This window comes from Mustela lutreola, chromosome 15 (assembly GCF_030435805.1).
Source record: "Mustela lutreola isolate mMusLut2 chromosome 15, mMusLut2.pri, whole genome shotgun sequence".
In the NCBI taxonomy this organism is placed as follows: Eukaryota; Metazoa; Chordata; class Mammalia; order Carnivora; family Mustelidae; genus Mustela; species Mustela lutreola.
This window is the reverse complement of record NC_081304.1, coordinates 11,559,768-11,578,976: the sequence shown is the minus strand read 5'-3', so window position 1 is coordinate 11,578,976 and position 19,209 is coordinate 11,559,768. Positions and strand designations below refer to the sequence as shown.

Below are 19,209 nucleotides of genomic sequence, written 5' to 3'. Positions count from 1 at the left end.
TACCTCTCTTAGCATTTTGTTCTTGAGGTAACTTAAGCTGAGTAGAACTATCTTGTGTCGGGAACCCAGGCCACTGGCTGCTATGCCACACTTAGACAGTTATGCCGGTATTCCAAACAGAGGACAAATGGCTAAGGGATGACACGAAACATTTAAAACATCTTAAAAGTCACAAGTGTGACTTGCCGCTCTTCTTCGCAATTTTATGAAAATTTCTCTCCAGTAATATGAAACAGACTGAGGAAGGATATAGTAGAGTTTCAGGTCATCACCAGCAAAAAGTGAGTGTTAGACCCATGGTATTTCTTGCCCGATACATAAAATTATTTACTTCTGTATTAGCCAAGAGACTAAGCAACAGCATAACTTGAATAATGAGTCACAGCAAAAGTGGACGTAAGATTAACAGACGCAGAGATACAGGGAAAGGAGAACTTAAATCATTTGTATAAACTGAAATTGTTGCATAGAGCAGAACTTCAGTAATTATCCATGGAACCACGAAACTTCCTCATTTTATTGACAGTTAAACTGAGACCTGGAGATGTTTAGAAATTGCCAGATTGCTGTTAGAAAAAGGACGAAAATTCACATGTTTTCCTTAACGTTAATAAGTAGACAACTAGAAGACTTTTTGATCATTTCTGAAACTGCTAAGAAAAAATACTTGAGGGAAATTTCTCCCTGGTAATTCATCCTTCATTCGCCACTTTTGGGAAGGTGGAGAGGAGGCTGCGGGTGCTGGGCACTGAACTAGATATTAAATTTGCCTACAAGCAGTAAAGCACGAACAGAAGGGGACCTTCAGAAGCTCTTGGGCTTACTGAGAACAGACTTGAGTATTCATTTTCCACATCCTTCATGATGAGATTGCAAACAACACACGTTTTATATTTTTTAATTTGGGATTTTTTTTGAGGTTGTAAAAAGACAGGTTCTCTCTCTCTTTTTTTCTCTTTTTTTTTTTCAGTAACACCTTCTAAAGCTACTGTGGGAAACTTCTCCTTTGAAAATAATTTGTCTTTTTATTGCACACATGTGTTTGCACATGCCTTGTGTGTGTGTACACGCTCACACGTCTGTGTGTGCGTACACACTCACGCTTACGCTTACGTCTGTGTGTGCATGGGTTTAAAGTTGCTTGTTTCACAGGAGCTTAATCTGGGGGCCTGACCACTTAACAGAAGGGTTCTGGCTCCGGTTTACAGCCGCGCGCATTAAAAGGTACTAATGCCGTCCTTGAGTCTGTCCCGCTCAGGTTTCTGACTACAATGGAAGGATCGATAGTATAACCTAATGGTCCAGAATGGTGAATTAACATGGTTTTTTATGGTTCAGGTGTTATTTTAACCATACTGCAGTTTTTCTAGGAATGATAAGTTGAAGTATTTATCCTCCTTAAGGCAAAGCATAGTCACAGTACAATCAGCTGGCAGCAGGGCACCTTCTTGGGGACTTGAAATACTAGAGTTAATCCCTGCGTTCAAATACGTGGAAGTGATTTTATAAATATCGTGTACAGCCTCAGGTGCAGAAAGGACTGTGTAAATCACACTGATGAAATTTCCGTTGAAACTTCAGTAGAAGTTGAAATTTAACAACAGGAGCAAATGCATATTTCTGTAATTATTATCATTTGATTTGGGTGAGATTATGAATTCCCAGTAAACAGAGAGGCCTGGAGTAATTTGAACCTAAAAGATCTCAGATCCACTCTTAGGGAATGTATTTAAATCAGGACACATCGGGGAAAAGAACTTAAGCTTTTTTTTATATTTGTAATACCAAGAGAAGAACAAATAGGAACCATTTTCTTTGTTTTTTTTCTTTTTTTGAGAAGAGAATATAGTCACTCATTGAGCTACAAAGTTAGCTTTTCCATATTTAAAGAGAATAGTTAAAGGATACATACTATAGACCCATTCTTATAAATCCTTGAGTCTGGATTTGTTAATGGAATTGTGAATTTTTAGATTTCAGAAAGCTAATATAGTACATATACTGTTCATTTTGTAAAATCCATAATTTTGCAGCAAAATGTTTGAGCAGTTTTACTAAGTGGGTGAGATAAAGACCGTAAAGAACCTAACGTCCATTCAGGTCAAGTTTTACTCCTAGCTAAGTGTTGGAGCCAAGCTTACCAAAAGCCTGCAGATAAGGGGTTATAATTTCTTTGTAACCTTCACTTGGTGATCTAGTACGTTAATTTAGCACTTGGTGGTGTAAATACTTCATACATGGCAATTGTATCAAAATAATTATTTGATGACATGTAATGTTATCATATTAGTATAACAGCATTTATTAAATCATTCCCCTAATGGTAAATGGAAAAGTAGACTCCAAATCTTGCTGTCATAGGTAATGCTGAATAAGATATCTTTTGTTTGTGACATTTTGTTTATGTTGAATAAATTCCCCAGAATGGGTAAAAATTCATTAAAAGTTTTCACCCATACTACTCATAATTTCCTAAAATGTTTGAATTTGCAAGGTCACTAGAATGAGTATACCAGCTTCTCTAGATCCACAGAAACAATGGTATGGTTATAAGCATTTATTTTTTTAAAGGGGAAAGGGGGAGCTTGCTGCTTTAGACCATATGCTCATGTTAAGGTGACTTTAACTTTCATTTATTTGGCCATTAGTTAAGATAAACAGCAGTACTAATTGAAATATGTTTCTGTGTAGCTGATTTTTATTGTCAGTTTGGATGTGGAACCTGCCATTTTCTGTGCTCCACAGGGCCCCCTTGCTCGGGGGTGTCTGCACGAGAAGCATCGGGGGTCCCAGTGTGGAGCCAGTCAGGGTTTGCACCTTAGTTTATTACAAACACATCCACAAAACACATCCTCTCTGGTCTCAGCTTCATTTATTTTCATCATGACTTCACACCGTTTGGTACAGAGAGTCAGTAGAACCGTTGTGGCAGTGAGTGGTAAGCATCTTAAAAACATTTATCCTCTTTGCCTTAGTAATTCTTCTGAGATCACTCAGGACATAGTTTAAGAGCACAGAGTGCTGTACTCAAAGCTGTTTATCACAACATTATCTATTTTTAAAGTATTTTTAAAGTATTAAAAATGTTTACCAGAAAAAATGCAACTAGTCAACATTAGGTCGGTGGTCTTATTTAACCTTTCAGATAATAAATACTAGGAATTATTTTGACCATTAAATTTACTTAACAGTTATTTAAGTGGAAAATCAGGAACAAACTTGACTGTCTTATTTCAATATGTTAAGTATACAAAAAGTGCTTGAAGAAAGATGTTGTCAAATGTTAACTGTGGTCCTCCCTGAGTGGTGGAGGTGGTGGCTGTTGCCACTTTCTTCCTTGGTTCTTTTTATTAGTTATTTGTTTCCACAGTGGGTTTATATTAAATCTAAAATCAGGGGAAAAGCCAATGAATGCAATATACAACACTCCCAGTCCAAAAAAACACCTTTTTTATAAATTTGGTAAATTTCATTTAAGGTATTTGATATTATGTATTTAATATGCACATTACTGAATGGATAACAGTTTTTTTAGTCAGACTCATATATTGAACAGAGTGACTATCTCTTGTCATATTTGTCCAAGTGACTCCAGTATATCAGAATCATCATTGTTTGAATTTTTACTTTTTAAATACTTTGGGTTATTTATTTATAGTCCTGTAAATAAATATTGAAATTTATAGATTAAGCCCAGATTCCCTTTGGTCTGTAGATCTCCATCAGAACACAAAAATATTAATTTTTTTCATTAAAATTCATGATATAATGCAAAAAAATCCAAGTTTGCCCAGATAATCTCTTCATTAATGCAAAATGAATTCCTTGAAGATTTTTGCCATCTTGTAAAGATCATCTCTAGATGCTAGAAATACTCCACAAGAGGACCATCTATCACTGCTCACAGCCTTGAGGGAGTCAGCCCGGCGCTCCCCACAGGGACACACCCGTGTACTTGTCCATGAATGCACTTCCAGGCAGCCGTGCTCCAAAAAGTGTGTCCCACAGATCTCTTGGGGGGTTCCGGGCACCGTAGAAAGGGAGTCTTCAAGTGAGCCCTCTTCTGAGTGGTACTAAGCGCCTTTCCCTCCTTCCGTGCTCACACTGGCGCCGAGCGTGCAGAGACAACAGCAGTGGCCTCGGCTGGCTGCACCTTGGCACAGGTCCAGGCTTTGGCCCCACACGAAGCTGTTGTATCCTTCACTGCCATGCACTTGTAGTCGTCATTTCACACACACACACCCTCTGTCCCTTAAGATGCACCCTAACTAGACATTAAAAACTAGTGTTTTAAATCTCGACCTTTGAGTCCCCCTGTCTTTCCTATTCCGTGTGATGGGCTGGGAGGCCCCCTGCGCCCACTGACTTGGGATGGAAAAGCGCTTTGGCAACTGGTCGGAGCATCAACTGAACTAACCATATTTTTCATGGAACACACATTTTTACTCAAGAAACCAATCGACATTCAGACTTGGGCATTGGGCATTTTTTTAGAAAAGAAGTGAAGGTAGCCTATCACTGGAAGGAATATACGGGATATTTTTTGCCATTGATAAAATTTGAGCTTTGCCGTGAAAATCACAATTTTAGGAGAACTTGTTTTGGCCTACCACTGTGAGCTTGTCTGATTCCCAGTACTTAAGACAGAGAGGTGAAACACATACTCATGACTAGGATTTTCTTGATACGATGTAATGAAACATGCTGGCATTACTTGGTCACCCCATGACCCATGCCTGGTGTTACAGAAGGGTGGTCAGGTGAAAGATCCTTTTTGCGTATGGGTAAACCAGTGAACTTCAGTGTAACAAAGTTCACTGGAAACTGGAAAGTTCATTGGGAGGCTTCCTGTGACACAGTGAACTAACTTTATTATTTTTTTTAAAGATTTTATTTATTTATTTGACAGCCAGAGATGACAAGTAGGCAGAGAGGCAGGCAGAGCGAGAGAGAGGAAGGGAAGCAGGCACCCCACTGAGCAGGGAGCCCGATGCGGAGCTCGATCCCAGGACCCTGAGATCATGACCTGAGCCGAAGGCAGAGGCCTAACCCACTGAGCCACCCAGGCACCCCGGTGAACTAACTTTAAAAAACAAACAAAACAAAACTGCCACTTGTGAAGTTTTGGTATAATAGCAAAAATGTCTGCAGTTATCTGAAAATATTTTATGAAAATGCTCCCTTTCCAACTACATTTTTGTGAAAGACCAGATTTTCTGTCCATACTCAGCCAGGACAGCCTATAGCAGCCGTTCACATGCAGAAGCAAATGAGTATCTCACTGTCTTCGATTGAGCTCTACTAAAATGTGCTACTACGGAATGTGTGTATTATTAAACTGTTTAAATGAATTTTCAAAATACTAAATTTCTCAGTTTTCCTTTTGTAAATGCTAATAGCTACAACCCACATAAACGTCTGTTTGGGATCCTTAAGAATCTTAAAGATGTGCAAAGGGATTCTGACACCAAAACAAATCGAGAACTCCTGTGAGGTCTGTGACCCAGTGTGGTCCCAGAAGTCACGTGAACTGCAGAAACTACTACCAACTAGTAGTTTCTGCCACTAGTTTTCCCACTCCCCAGCCCCAGGTGAGAACCTGCAGTCACCCAAGATCTTCAAATAATTTCTCCTACATGTGAAAGAAGCACTGCCTTCCGGAAATTACGGAAGCAGCTGCGGGCAGGGGGGTGCTGTGATTCGGCAGTCGAAATCCAGCAGCGGTGTGAAAGCGCAGGCAGAGCGTCCGAGGAGAAAGAGGCCTTCTTGCCCCAAATGGCTCCCCTCTTGTCTGTCCTCTGTCCAAGGATTTCCTCTTAGGACTATATTCTAGATACTCAAAACTGACTGGGAGTGTAATAGAAATCTGGACTCAGAGAGAGTAGGCTGGTCACTCAGGAGAAGACCTAAGGGAGACATGAAGCCTGCAGCGTTAATTCAAAATCTTTTGGAGGTAGGCGTGTCTGTCCGGGCAAGTGCCTGTTACTGAAAGATGTTCCGGTGTCCTCGCCACATCTCTGGTTTGCTCTTGTCACTAACGATAACAACCATTGGTGTACACTTAAGGTAAAAAAATATAGACAAAAATAATCCCCCTTAAATTGTATGTTTATCTCAAAAGTAGTTTTTACCTTTTAATAACATCTTCCCTTTGGCTACCTAGATGGCTCTATCAGGAAGCGTCCAGGGAACCTCGGCCATGCAGACGGCCGCTGGGGCACCGCCTATGGGTGAAATTACCCAGCCTGTGGCGCTGGGCAGAGGCAGACACTGTATGCGTTCTTACTGGGGTCAGTTGTAACTAAAATTTGTAACTAAACAAATGGTGTTTAGATTAAGTGTACAACCAGACAGTTTAATGTAAACTGTTGTAACAGAATCTTCCATTCCTAAGCTCTAATAACTGTTTATTTTCTTCTTGTTTTAGGGTGAATCTGTAAAATATTTCCTGGATAACTTGGATAAACTCGGAGAAGCAGTAAGTTTTTGTTTATGTTTATTGCCCTTTGAAAGCAGTAGTCAGGATATTAGTGGGAGGTTTAGAAAAATTATGTATTAAAATAGCTGTTTGCTTCTTCCTTTTTCCTAGTGGCAGGACTCTGACTCTTGCTGCTCCATTTTTTCTCCCTCTGTTATCCAGATCTCTGCCGTTTCCCTGGGGGTGCCTTGTCCACTAGTTCATGAACGTGAAACTGTTTAGAGAAAGAAGTTTGTGTTTGAAAATGAGATTGCACATTGTCTCTTCGAATTTGGGGTCTTTCATCTGGGCTTTTTTGGTCAGAAGAAACAGAACACAGTGGGTTGCTGGATTTCAAAACCCTTTAGGAAACGGTATTTTTCAGTTCGGTAAAGGCCTGCCGAAGAGCCTCCACGAAGCAGGAGGAGGAGTCGGCCCTGGAAGGAGGGTGGATGGTTTTCCTCCCAGCTGGCACTGTGGCCGCTCGGGCTGCCTGGGCCTCCTGCAGACTCGCAGCTGCTCTGTCTTCTCTGGGCTGGATGCAGGCCAAAGACTGAAAGAAAGGTTGCTGTGCTCAGAAAATGCTTGAAAGTCACTGCCCCAGAGTCACGTGTTACCCTCTGGAGTTACCGAAGCATTATTTGCCTCCTCTTAAATCGGCTTTCTGTAATACATGTTGGTTTAATCATATGGGTTTTTTGAGATTCCCTTTAAAAATAAAACCAAAAGAACGCACAAAATGAAAAACCCATGGCGAGGAGGAAAGTGGCGCACTGTCCAGGACTTGAGACACTGTGCCTTCTTTTTGCAAGATAATTTTTACATTCCCTTGCTTTGAATTTTGCAAAATTGTGCTTGTCTGCCCTTAAGCCAGTGTGTTTTTCTCCTAGATACGTGTGTTCCAGAAGTGGGGATCTCCATATTAATGGGTTTTTACTCACTCCATCAGTGAAACCTTGTATTAAGACTTTATTTCATTGTCTTTCCCCACCTGATTAGATTATGAGCCTTGGGGGCGGGGTGGGGGGTAGTTACCTGTAGGCCAAATGCAGAGAGCCCCAGTAAGAGTTACTGCGGGTTTTCCCATCCAGACGGGGCTGCTTTGACCTCTTCCCAGTTGCGGTTCCAGATAAGCTGTCCTTGATGGCACCGTGCAGAGCAGGTCCCCCTCTTGTGTTTGCATCAGCCCCTGCTGTTTGCAAAGATCCGTTGCTCTTTCTGCAGTTGGTTTATTTATTTGTGTGTTTACTCATCCTGTACCTTCCTCTTGCCATAAGAGCAAGGACAGCATCTCTTGATCTTGAAGAGTAGAGCTCTTGAGGCCCGATGACCGTGCCCGGCACACAGCAGGCACCGGCGAACAGGCAGTGAGTGACTCCAGGCCGGCTCTGGTCCGGCGGTGCGGGCTGCTTACGGTCAGGTAGAGCACGGTTCGGAGGCCGTGGCCGGGACGAAGCAGAGAGAGCGCTGCGGTCGGTAGGTGGGCGTAAGGGAGGGAAGAACGCCCCGGCGGCGCCACAGATGGGTCCTTCCTTTTGTGCGTGTCGGGCCAGTCCCAAGACGGCGTTTTCTTCTCCGTCTCTGATGGGAGTCCCGGGGCCACTGAAACCCTGCGGTGTGCCCAGCCCCGTGACCCTCTGGGCAGGAGAACAGCGCAGGGGTCGGCAGCGTGGGCTCTGCAGCCGGACCACCTGGATCCCGAGGCCGGTTCCCTCACAGACCGGCCCTGTGTCACCACGGGCATTCCTGCGCCTCACTTTCTTCGTGTCCTGGGCGTAGTGAGAGAGCGCATCGGGTTATGGGGTGATGACGTGGAGTAAACCCCAGGTCTTGGTCTGCTCGGGCTGCCATGACAAAACACCACAGACGGGGTGGCTCCGACAGCAGACCTTGACTTCTCACGGTTCCAGAGGTTGGAAGTCTAAAGTGGAGGTGCTGGCATGGTCGTTTTCGGGGGAGGACTTTGCTCCTGGCGTGCAGACTGCGGCCTCCTCTCTGGGGCTTCTTCACGGGGCTCTGGCTCAGCACATACACAGAGATCTCTTGCTCTTACAAGACCGCCAAAACTGTCTTCTTAGAACCCTCTGACCTCATTTCACCTGAGTCATGTCCTATAAAAGACTTTTCCCAAAATACAGTCACTTTGGGGTTAGGGCTCCAGCATATGAACTTGTGGGGGACAGAGTTCAGTCCCTGGCGTTCACTAAGGTCTTCAGAATAGAGCCTCACGTGTAGTAGTAAAGGCTTGATAGCTGTTTGGTTCTTTGATCCCTGTTTTTAAGGAACTCATTCTAGTCGAGACCAAACTGTGCCATACATAAGATAAGCAGAGGACGATTAAGTGCTAGACAGTAAAGACAGTGTTTGTCCATAGAAGGGGAAGAGATGCTCTGGCCCCGGGAGCTGGAGCTAGCCCGTAAGAACGGGAATCCGAACTGTCTGAAGGGTGAGGTGGATTTAGACTCGGAGAGAGGAGATGCGGCCCACCAAGGTGGGGGACAGCGGGGTGGGTTTAATGTTAGCAGGCATATCTGTCTGACAGAGGACCTTTGCTGTTCTTGGCTCTAATATATGAAAACCAATTTCTAGAAGGCAGTAGCTTGGGTCTGGACGCATTGTTCATTGTGCTTGCACGACTGTGCAAGTGAATGGTCATGGAGTGGTACCAAGACGTGCAGCTTTGGGCAAGTCCTGACATGAGGCTCTGAGGTAAGCCTGGACAGTGTAGAGCAGAGTCTGCCAGTTCCAGAAGACAAGGAGTAAAGCGGGTCATGAAAGCCAGTCAGCAGAGTTCAGATTGGATGCAGTGAGGAAGCTCCCCGTAAGTTCTGAGGTTACGATGTAGGAGTGGGGCGGAGGGGAGTGGCTGGCGGGAGACACGACCGCACGCGAGACCACATGGCGCGTACACCGTGTGCCTGGGCAGGTGCCCAAGCACTTCCCCTATTGAACTCACAACCCCCTTGATGTGAGGGCCAGTGAACGTTATTGTCTGCATTTCACAAATCAGGAAGTGGAGACACAGCAGGATGAAGTGATTCGGCCAGGGTCACACAGCTAGTCTGTGAAGTGCTGGCTCCAGAATTCAGTTCTCGAATCGCTGGTGTTCTGCCACACCAGTTAACACTTGATGACATTGTCCTGGTTTGGGGGCTGCGTAGGAATTAGCTTTCAGCTTCCTAACCAGATTGTTAGCCTCGAAGTGAGGCAGTTAGAACTTGTAATTTTTGGAATTAGAAAATTAAAAAACAACAACCCAGGGCTGGCATGTTTCCGCAGCAGCTGGCACATGTATGCACAGCGTTTCTGGAAAGCAGTTGGGCTCTAAGTGTCCAGGGTCATCAAAATGTTCGTAACGTTTGACCTCAAGATCTTATTCCTGGTTATTTCGTCTCAGGAAAGAGTCCGGGCGGGGGGCGGGGGGGAGTATGTGTATGAGAATTTTAATTGCAGAATATTTACTAAAGTAAAATATTAGAAACGACCTTAGTGAACACTAGTCAGGGAATGTTTATGTAAAGTACAGTACATTCACTCATTTGGCGTATTTATTTACACTCCTTTGAAGTGAAATACAACTACATCAGCATGTGTAACAGTCCATGATGAAATGTTAAACAAAAAATTAGGGGTAGGTAAAAATTGTGTGGGTGTGCTGATTCTAGGTAAACTAGTTAAGTATGTGAACAAAAGCTAAAAGGGAACCTGGAAACCTAACATGTTTTATGAAGCCCTAGTGTTATATAATAAGTGGTTGTGGATTTCAGGTAACTGAGAACTGCCTCCTTTTTTTTTTTTTAATTCTAACTCCATTGCACGATTTTGAGGAGATGAATAATCACGTTGTACTGAAATTTCAAAATTATATCACACTATTTGGAAAAGCATAAGGTACAGCATTATTATAATCAGCGTTGTTTTAAAATCTTGCCTCAATTAGAAAAAATATGTATTTTGACCTTGACGACGAGCATTAAAAAGTTCTCCCATTCAGTATTGCCCAAGAGCTAAGTCAACGTTCTGGAAAAACACTAGCCTGGGAAGAAAGAACCAGTTATACTGCATCCGGAAGTCCGCTGTCCAGGAGAGCCGCTGACTCGTGAGGCTGGCAGCTTCTGTCTGTCCAAGGTCTCGGAGCTGACTGGTCTCGTGCACAGAGAAGGGGTCTTTGCATAAGCTGTCCCTCTGAGGCAGGTCGGCCTGGTGCGGCCACCTTTGCTTCACGGGCCGAGGCACAGGCAGAGTGACTACTTGTGTCACAGGGAGAGGGCAGGAGCATAGCCGCTTGGGCTGGACGCTGGAAGCAAACCTGGGCGGTGCCCCGAAGTCAAGTCAGTGCCTTGGCCATGCGTGTGGTATGGCCGTGGTGATGCCGTGGAGTGACTGTCGTGGGAGTTCTTGGTGGTGAAGGTGGGGCACGGGCGGGGAGCGTTTAGAATGAGCTACAGAGAGGTAGGCATAACCTTGCACTGGGAGGTGACCCTTAGGATCTGGCATCTCAGCCCTCCCTGCTTTTCGCAGAGAGGCAAGCAGCGGGTGGGCAAGTGAGCAGGAAGGTCCCAGGCCAGAGCGGAGGGTGGGTTGGTGAGTGGCGGTGGCTGCGCGGCGGTGGCCGGGGCGAGGGGCCACCTGCTCGGTGAGACTTCGGTCTGCAGACACTGCCGGAGTGAGAAACAGAGAATGTTGAACCAGTCTTCCTTCCCTAACAATGTAATCGATCTGGGCGGTCTGTAACGAGAATAATAGTACCAATGCTTTAACGCAGCCAGGAGAAGCCACTAAAAAGACAAGTTTGTGGGGCGTCGGGTGGCTCAGTCAGTTAAGCGTCTGACTCGGCTCAGGTCGTGCTCTCTGATCTCGGGGTCCTGGGACCAAGCCTTCATTACATCTGCGTCTGCACCCAGGCTCTCTGCTCAGCAGGGAGTCTCCTTGTCCCTCTCCCCTGCCCTCTGCTTGTGCTGATGCGCTCTCTCTTTCAAATAAATAAGTAACATCTTTTTAAAAAATAAATAAATAAAAAGATCGGTTTGTTTGTGTATCCATTCCCTCAACCAGTTAGTTCAGTAGAAACTTTACTTACTCCTGGGTTACTGAGTATAAAGCAGTTTTTCTTCTTTTCCAGGATTACATTCCCTCACAACAAGATATCCTGCTTGCCAGAAGACCCACCAAAGGCATTCATGAGTACGACTTTGAAATTAAAAATGTTCCTTTCAAAATGGTTGATGTGGGTGGTCAAAGATCAGAGAGAAAACGGTGGTTTGAGTGCTTCGACAGCGTCACGTCAATACTTTTCCTTGTTTCCTCAAGTGAGTTTGACCAGGTGCTGATGGAAGACCGACTGACCAATCGCCTCACAGAATCTCTGAACATTTTTGAAACAATCGTCAACAACCGGGTTTTCAGCAATGTCTCCATAATTCTCTTCTTAAACAAGACAGATTTGCTTGAGGAGAAGGTGCAAATTGTGAGCATCAAAGACTACTTCTTAGAATTCGAAGGGGATCCCCACTGCTTAAGAGACGTCCAAAAATTCCTGGTGGAGTGTTTCCGGAACAAACGCCGGGACCAGCAGCAGAAGCCTTTGTACCACCACTTCACCACCGCCATCAACACGGAGAACATCCGCCTCGTCTTCCGCGACGTGAAGGATACCATTCTTCACGACAACCTCAAGCAGCTCATGCTGCAGTGACGTACAGAAAGACTGGCCGTGTCATACCTTCTGTCCTTTGATTGTTTTCTGTTCGTTTTGTTTTTCTAAAATAGCAGTTTACAACAGGAATTAGAAGAATCTGGATCCTAAGTTTGACTTCTTGTAAATCTTAGTCCCCCTCCCGCGGACTCGGGTTTGTGGCCGAAAGCTGCTGAGTAACACATCGCCGAAACCTGTTGACGTGCAGCCTTTGATCTGTTTCACTGTGGCTTCCCTCGGAGGGGTTTGTGCTTCCTGCCAAGCCTCTGACTGGGGAGAGTTCGGGCTCCAGCTTCTCCCACTTCTCCAGCTGAATTCTGTAGTGCCAAGTTCCGAAGGTGTCCTCGAAGCCTTATTGGTATGAGGTTAAGGACATTCAGTTCCAAAAAAAGCAAGACCCCCTTTATCTGCCCTGCGCCCGGCAGCAATCCTCGTGCCTAGCTCTAGAGTGACCTTGTTTGGAAGGGCTGTTGGAAAAAGGTTCGACCTAAGGACTGGCATTCTGTAGCTGTACACAGATTTAGCCTTCGTGTTTTTTTTAATTGCTTATATAGCGACAGTTGATTAGTTTGAAAATTTCTGTGGTTTCTGAAGGTAATGTTCTTGGTGTTTTACAGTTTACATAAGGATTCCTAGTCTGATGCTCGTGGAGTTTCACAAATGGTACAGGGCAGGGGGCGGGGGGAGCCAAAGGAGCGCCAGTGCCCTGCAGAGTGTTTGATGCAGAGGAATGAGTTGAATACAATGTGCCCTTTTCATATTTAAATTTCATGTCATAAATGTGCCACATGTGAGGCATTCTGGCCATAGCTGCAACTATAAAAATCACAAATCAGTTGATAACAGAGCTTTCTGAATAAAACATACCCCTTCCAGGACCTTACGTGCTTTACGCGCGGACTTGTTCATCCTGTCTCGGGGCCTCCAGGTCCTCGCTGCAGAGAAGCACTGTTGTTCCATCACAGACATCCTTCTGCTGTTCTCCCATCTGTTCCCATCAACTCCGACTGTGGCGTTCATAGGAGTTTTTGTTTATTTGGAGCTTGCCAAGGGCAGTATTTTCCTGTCAAACGACTCAAGAAGGCATGATTTGAGATTCCTGTTCATGTGTCTCTGAAAGATACGTGTTTCTATCATTATTGCTAATGAAATTCTAACTTTATTGAGGTACATTTTGAATGTCTTGAAGATACTTCTAAGAACAAGTAGTGATTTTTTTAGTTCACACCGAAAGATGGTTACATTTGACCTCTCCTCTGCACATACGAGATGAATGTGTACCCTTGAGGACAGATACGGTGGTGGTGGACTCATCAGAGGGGCTCGTTTGCAGTGCTAGAATAGTGCCTGCTAGGTTGGGTGTGGTGTGAGACCGGGCCTAGAGAGGCAAACCCCCCAGCCTCGTGCCAGTTGGGAAGATCGGGCAGCTTTTCTCCTTTTTCTGGAAATTGGGATTAAGACTGTGATGTCTGTCACTTTACTGTAGAGCTGCGTTCTCAGGTATTCTGCTGGCTAGAAAGTCCTTGAAAGATTGGTCAACACTACGGATCACGCAGCTTTTCCAAGGCCGTGGCTCTTGGTCTGTCTGGTGTCTAGTGCGAGAGTAGGGCTTTCCAAGGAACTAACCAGGGATTGTTCTTAACCGTTCCTGACTTTTCTTGCATTTGAAGTTCCACCATCATTTTATCCATAATAACTTTCAGTGTGTCCATGCCTTGGTCATGCACGAGCTACAGACCTATAGCCCAGCAGCCTAAAGCAAGTCTTCATAGTATAAAGCTCACGTGTGTTTGAATACTTCTACATCCAGTGCTTCTTGCCAAAAAGAATACAGTGTTTAAATTCACAAATTAGAGTAACATCAGTGCTCGTGGATATCGGAATGCGTGCACAGTAACATTTGGACTTTCTGTGCACGGATTGCACAACTAGTTTAATTGAATGACTCAAACCATTGCACTCCAGTGAAGGCTCAAGTTCCCGGTACAAAGAGGAAACTTAGTCTTACTTGAGTTGTGTTTAAGATCTGTGATACGAACCGTAAACACTGCCTGACAGCAGCAGTCACCAAGTTGTCCCTTTCGACCACCAAGGCATGTCAAAACAGCAGATAGGTAAGGCATTATTCTGGGTGTTTGTGATTCTCCTTCCTGATGTTTGGGATGTCTCAACGTTCTTTTAAAATAAACTTTAGACCATACTTTGAGGCAGCAGGTTACTTCTCCTTAATGGCAGGCTTATTTAGACAGTGGAGGTATGAGGCTCAGTCTGAAGGCTGTAGCTCACATGTTTTTATGGACTGTATTTTAAAACCATTTGAAGGAGTCTTAATACCTGTATTATGAAAACTAGATCCTTTTGAAATACCACTGTATGAAGAAGGAGATGGAACTTAGTGAACCAAATTAAAAAGGTGCTCATGGCTTTCACCACGCTAGTTTCCCCTCATCTCTAAAAAAAGTGGCTTAAAGTTGTTCGGTCTTTTTGCTTTTTTAAATCTTAATCAAGGTCATGATTTGGAATAAAATGTGCCTAATTCTCTATTACATTGTGTTCCTCAATTCAAATGTCTTCTTGTTGAATTCTTAAGAAATGTCACAAAAGTGCCCTCACTGGCCTCAAAGAAATGTATAATATACACAGTTGCCTTACAAATCAAAGAATGCCATGAATTTGGGCCCTGATTTTCATAGGGAAAAGGTTTTGCCAAACGTTTTCTGAGGATCCACATCATGGAAGTCTTGAGTCTGCCACTTAAATATTGTGTTTTTGGTAACCCGAATCGTTGCTTTCTGCCAACCAGCGTATGACATTGAGGTCTTCCCTCCAGTGTTACTGGGTGGCAGAGGCACTGGGTAGCTGGAGAGCAGCCGAGGGGCGGGGGGGGGGGGGGGGCGGCCACGACCACCCGTGTCTGTTCTGTTTTCTTGGAAGTTGCACCGGTGTGACCTAGGCTGGGAAGCTCCGCTGGTGAACCTCTCAAGTTGAGGTTGTTTAGGGAAATCCTTTTTCAGCTGGTGGCAGTGATTGGTTTCAAGTAGAAGGAAGTAAGAGTATGTCAATACCAGAGATGATGAGAAGTAGTGATTTTGATGCAACGGAAATTGTACGCCCCTGCCATTTTTGTGTAAGAGAGAATGAGTAAATCTGAATTTGCAGTGTGGACCCGAGTACTTGTATTTATGCTTTTGACAAAAATGTATTTTCAGCCTTAGTACACATATCCGGTTATGCCTTATTTATGTGAAGAATGAAGTTATCCCAGTCCTGTTCTGTTATGTTCTGAAATTCAAATCACTAGTGGAGAAGGCCTCAAATTGGTGCTTTCATTATATAATGATCCATTTAGACAAAACCCCAAACCAAGCCATTTGGAACAAGTTTCTCTCCTTTGCAATTTGTAGCAATGTTATTTCTGTCTGTGTAATAAGAAGGCTAAAGATCAGTGTTAACTCTGAATTTCTTGTTTGAATCCATGAAATCATGCCTGTAAAACTCAGTCAAACATTTGTAACAAACTCCCCAATAAATCTAGAGAAAGTCGCTCTGTTACCTTTTTATTGCTTTTAGTTTAATTGAAGGAATCAAGAAAGTTTGCATGGGTGTTTTCCAGTCGGAAGTTTGACTTCGTCCTGGGTCACTTTATGTCGCTTTCCCGTCATTTCCGCATGTTCGCTTCCGTCCGTCGGATCCGCACGGGGTGTGCCGCTTCCCTCTAAGGACTGATTTTCTTCCATTGATAGGGTGCAGCCTGCCCTTTCAGCCTAGTAAAGCATGAGGACGGGGATTGCACAGGAGCGGGTATGGATAAGTCTCCACAGTCCAAGTGAGGCGGATGGTATGATCCTTACCCATTATCTTATGGTACGAGGTTAGGGCTTCAAAGGTTTATACTAGAAACTAAAGTAGAGGTCTACACCTGAACATTTTAAACAGGTTGGACTTTATGGTTTTTTTCAAGTCCCATCAAGGCCATGTCAGCCTTGGGCTGGTGAGTGGTTATTAACATTTGAAGTAGTGTGTGTACCATTATCATTCTTGTGTCTGTACTTGAATGTATAGTTAGCCTGTAAGGGGACATACTCATTCTTGTGGCATCCAGGTCTAACAGTCTGATTTCCAATGCCAGAGCTTATATGGAACAGAAAGTGAATGATGGGGCACTGTTTCCTGGGTTGATGGCAGGTTTGGGGACCTAGCCATATCTGTTGAGAAAAAAATTTCCAGCTCAAAGTATGCTAGGACCCATATGCGTACATTTTCATTGTGGAAGTGGTGATAGGAATATGCTACTTCCTGGGTATCTGATTTGGGCTTGTATTTAGAAAGCTTGTTCATGATATTTCTTGCCATAGTAAGTGATACATCTGTCCTCGGTGATACCCATTTGATGGTACCAAGGGGGATCAGAAAGGGGACGGGTAGGGATTAATTCTTGGAAGGCATATGTAACAATGCAACAAACTATACCATTTACTCTCTCCTTGACCTCTTACTTGAAAGCAGAATGGCAACATGTTTCTGTACCACTCTACCTGAGAGCTCATTTACCACAAGAAGCCTTATCCGAAAGTATATTTTGTAACAACCTCACAGATACTGTACCCAACAAAACATGATTTGTATTAGCTTTGTATAAAAGTATTGGTGGCTTAGATTTTTTATACATATTATATCTTTTTATAAATTTCCAGGAACTAAGAAGCACGTTATCTGATATTGTACATTTTTTTTCCTGTCAGTGCTTTAGTTCAGGATTGGCAATAAATTATTTCTAAAGGAGATCTGAAAGTGGAAAGCATGGTTTGATTTTACACAATGAGTTGCTAGTCATGAAGGCTTTTTACTTTTGTACATATTTTGCAAAAATTTTGCCTCTTGCTATTAATATTTGCTTTGAAAAATTACATTTAATAAACATTTATAAACTATTCAATACCATGATGTTATTTAAACCAACAGTTTGATAAATGTAAAGTATAAAGCAGATAGTTAAGTTTGGAAGCAAAAACGTAGTGATTTGAAACACTGAAATCTCAGCAGATCGCCAACAAAATTTTGCATTCCTAGTAATCCAGAAGTATGTCCTTACTGTAGATGGGAAGGTGGACTTCATCCAAGGAAGCTCCCAGACACTTAATATGTTTGCATATAGGAATGGGGGAAGGGCAGCCACCCCTTTATCTCTCCATTCTTTTTTTTTTTTTAGATTTTATTTATTTATTTGACAGAGAGAAAGTGAGAGATCACAAGCAGGCAGGCAGAGAGAGGGGGAAGCAGGCTCCCTGCCGAGCAGAGAGCCCGATGCAGGGCTCCATCCCAGGACCCTGAGATCATGACCTGAGCCGAAGGCAGAGGCCTAACCCACTGGGCCACCCAAGTGCCCCTATCTCTCCATTCTTAAGATTGCGTAAACCACACTACAATGTTGGGAGTTGTGTTTGCCCACCTGTGGAAATAAGGCTCTTAGGTCTGTTGTGATCGAAATAGTGTTTTAAAGACCAACATACGACCGCTTGTTTTTCTTAATAAACTTTATTTTAGATGGTGACTTATAGAAAAATTGCAAAGGTCATAGAGTTCCCCACTACACCACAGCCTTTACATGGTTGCCCCAGTTAATACAGCGTGCCTCAGGTTCATTTGTCATAAAGAACCAATACTGGGATTTTATTATTAACTAAAGCCCACACTTCATTCCCATTTCCTTAGTTGTTCCCTGATGTCCCTTTCTGCTGCAGAATGCATCCGGGATACCAGAGTGCCTAGAATTGTCCTGTCTCCTTCAGCTCCTCTTGGCCACTACAGGTTCTCAGACGTCATTGTTGATGACTGTGGCAGGTTTGAGAAGGAACACTGGTCGGGTATACTGTAGATGGCCCCTCTGTTGGGATCTGTCTGCTGCATTTCTCCTGATAAGTCTCAGTTAAGTGTTGGCGGGACTGCAGAGGTAAAGCCCGTCCTCACCAAATCCTATCCCGCATACTACCCATCTTTTCCCTTCACAACTTCGGCTAAATTAGAAGTTGTTAAATAACCTTGGACATGCTCATACCTTTGCTTAGGTGGCATATATCGAAAACAGCATTTGCTTGCCTGGAGCAGGATGAAGGGCCATTCCCCACAGTCAGAATCGTAACAGCAGGTGTGAATAAAGGTTCGGTGGCCATGACTGTGCACCAGACTGGTTGGCTCCAGGCCTTAGCGGCAAAGAAACATTCTGTTCTGAGGTCTCATCTTGAACATGAATTTCACTCTTGGGCCCATGAAAAAGGGAGGTAGGAAAATTTGGACTGAGAAATATCTACAAATCTACAAATATCTACAAACGTACCTTGAAAACAGGCCGTTGAAGCTTTCTTTGAGAGACTGAAGATCTTTAAAGGTTGAAATTAAAATCACGAGCATTTGAATCCCCAAAAGAAATCAAGAAGGCTTAAGAAAAAAAATTGTTTTCTTCTGCTATTGTTGGAAAAAAAGAATATTCCTTTGTCAAAGGAAGTAGCTTAAGACTCCATTATTGTCCAGTAAAATGTTTGGGCACCATCGTGGTAATGGGCGTGAGATGCTCTCAAAATGACCTGTTCCCTTGCCCACAGTGTGGGTTGTCAGAAGAGAAAAGAGACTGGTTTCAAGAAGGCCGGAAACTCAAGAGAGTTTTTAGGTTAAACCAGGTTTGTTTTGGTGACGGGAAATTTGGCAAATCCTCAAAAAACAAATGACCAAGGACAGTGTTTTAAAATATATGCTGTAATTTTTCCTCAGAAATTAGTGGGGCAACCAAAATAACAGCACTGTGGTTGCGAAGAGTATCTACGAAACACGGCGCAGCTAGATTTCACAAGGGTCCCCTTTCAAGTACACGGAGACAACAAAAGGCCCAAACAAGGGTTCGATACAAGCGAACCATTCAGGGCAGTTGTGTGAAGCTTCTCTGCCGGCCAAAAGAATACGGAGGGAAGTTGTGTCCAGAATTAACATTTATACTGAGTGGAGGAGTGTGTGGGTTTTTCTTTCCCCGTGGAGGTACATGATAAGAAAATGTAAGCAACAAAGT

The 19,209-nt window shown here is 43.7% G+C and overlaps 1 protein-coding gene across 1 annotated transcript in view; it reads left to right on the top strand.

Moving 5' to 3' along the window:
- Positions 1-15,695, top strand: part of GNA13 (G protein subunit alpha 13) — a 39,696-nt gene extending 24,001 nt beyond the window's left edge. The window contains exons 3-4 of the mRNA XM_059147553.1: positions 6,428-6,478; positions 11,580-15,695. Of these exons, the coding sequence (XP_059003536.1) occupies positions 6,428-6,478; positions 11,580-12,152 (624 nt within the window). The 3' untranslated portion in view covers positions 12,153-15,695. The remainder of the gene's footprint in view (positions 1-6,427; positions 6,479-11,579) is intronic.
- Positions 15,696-19,209: the final 3,514 nt, after the last annotated feature.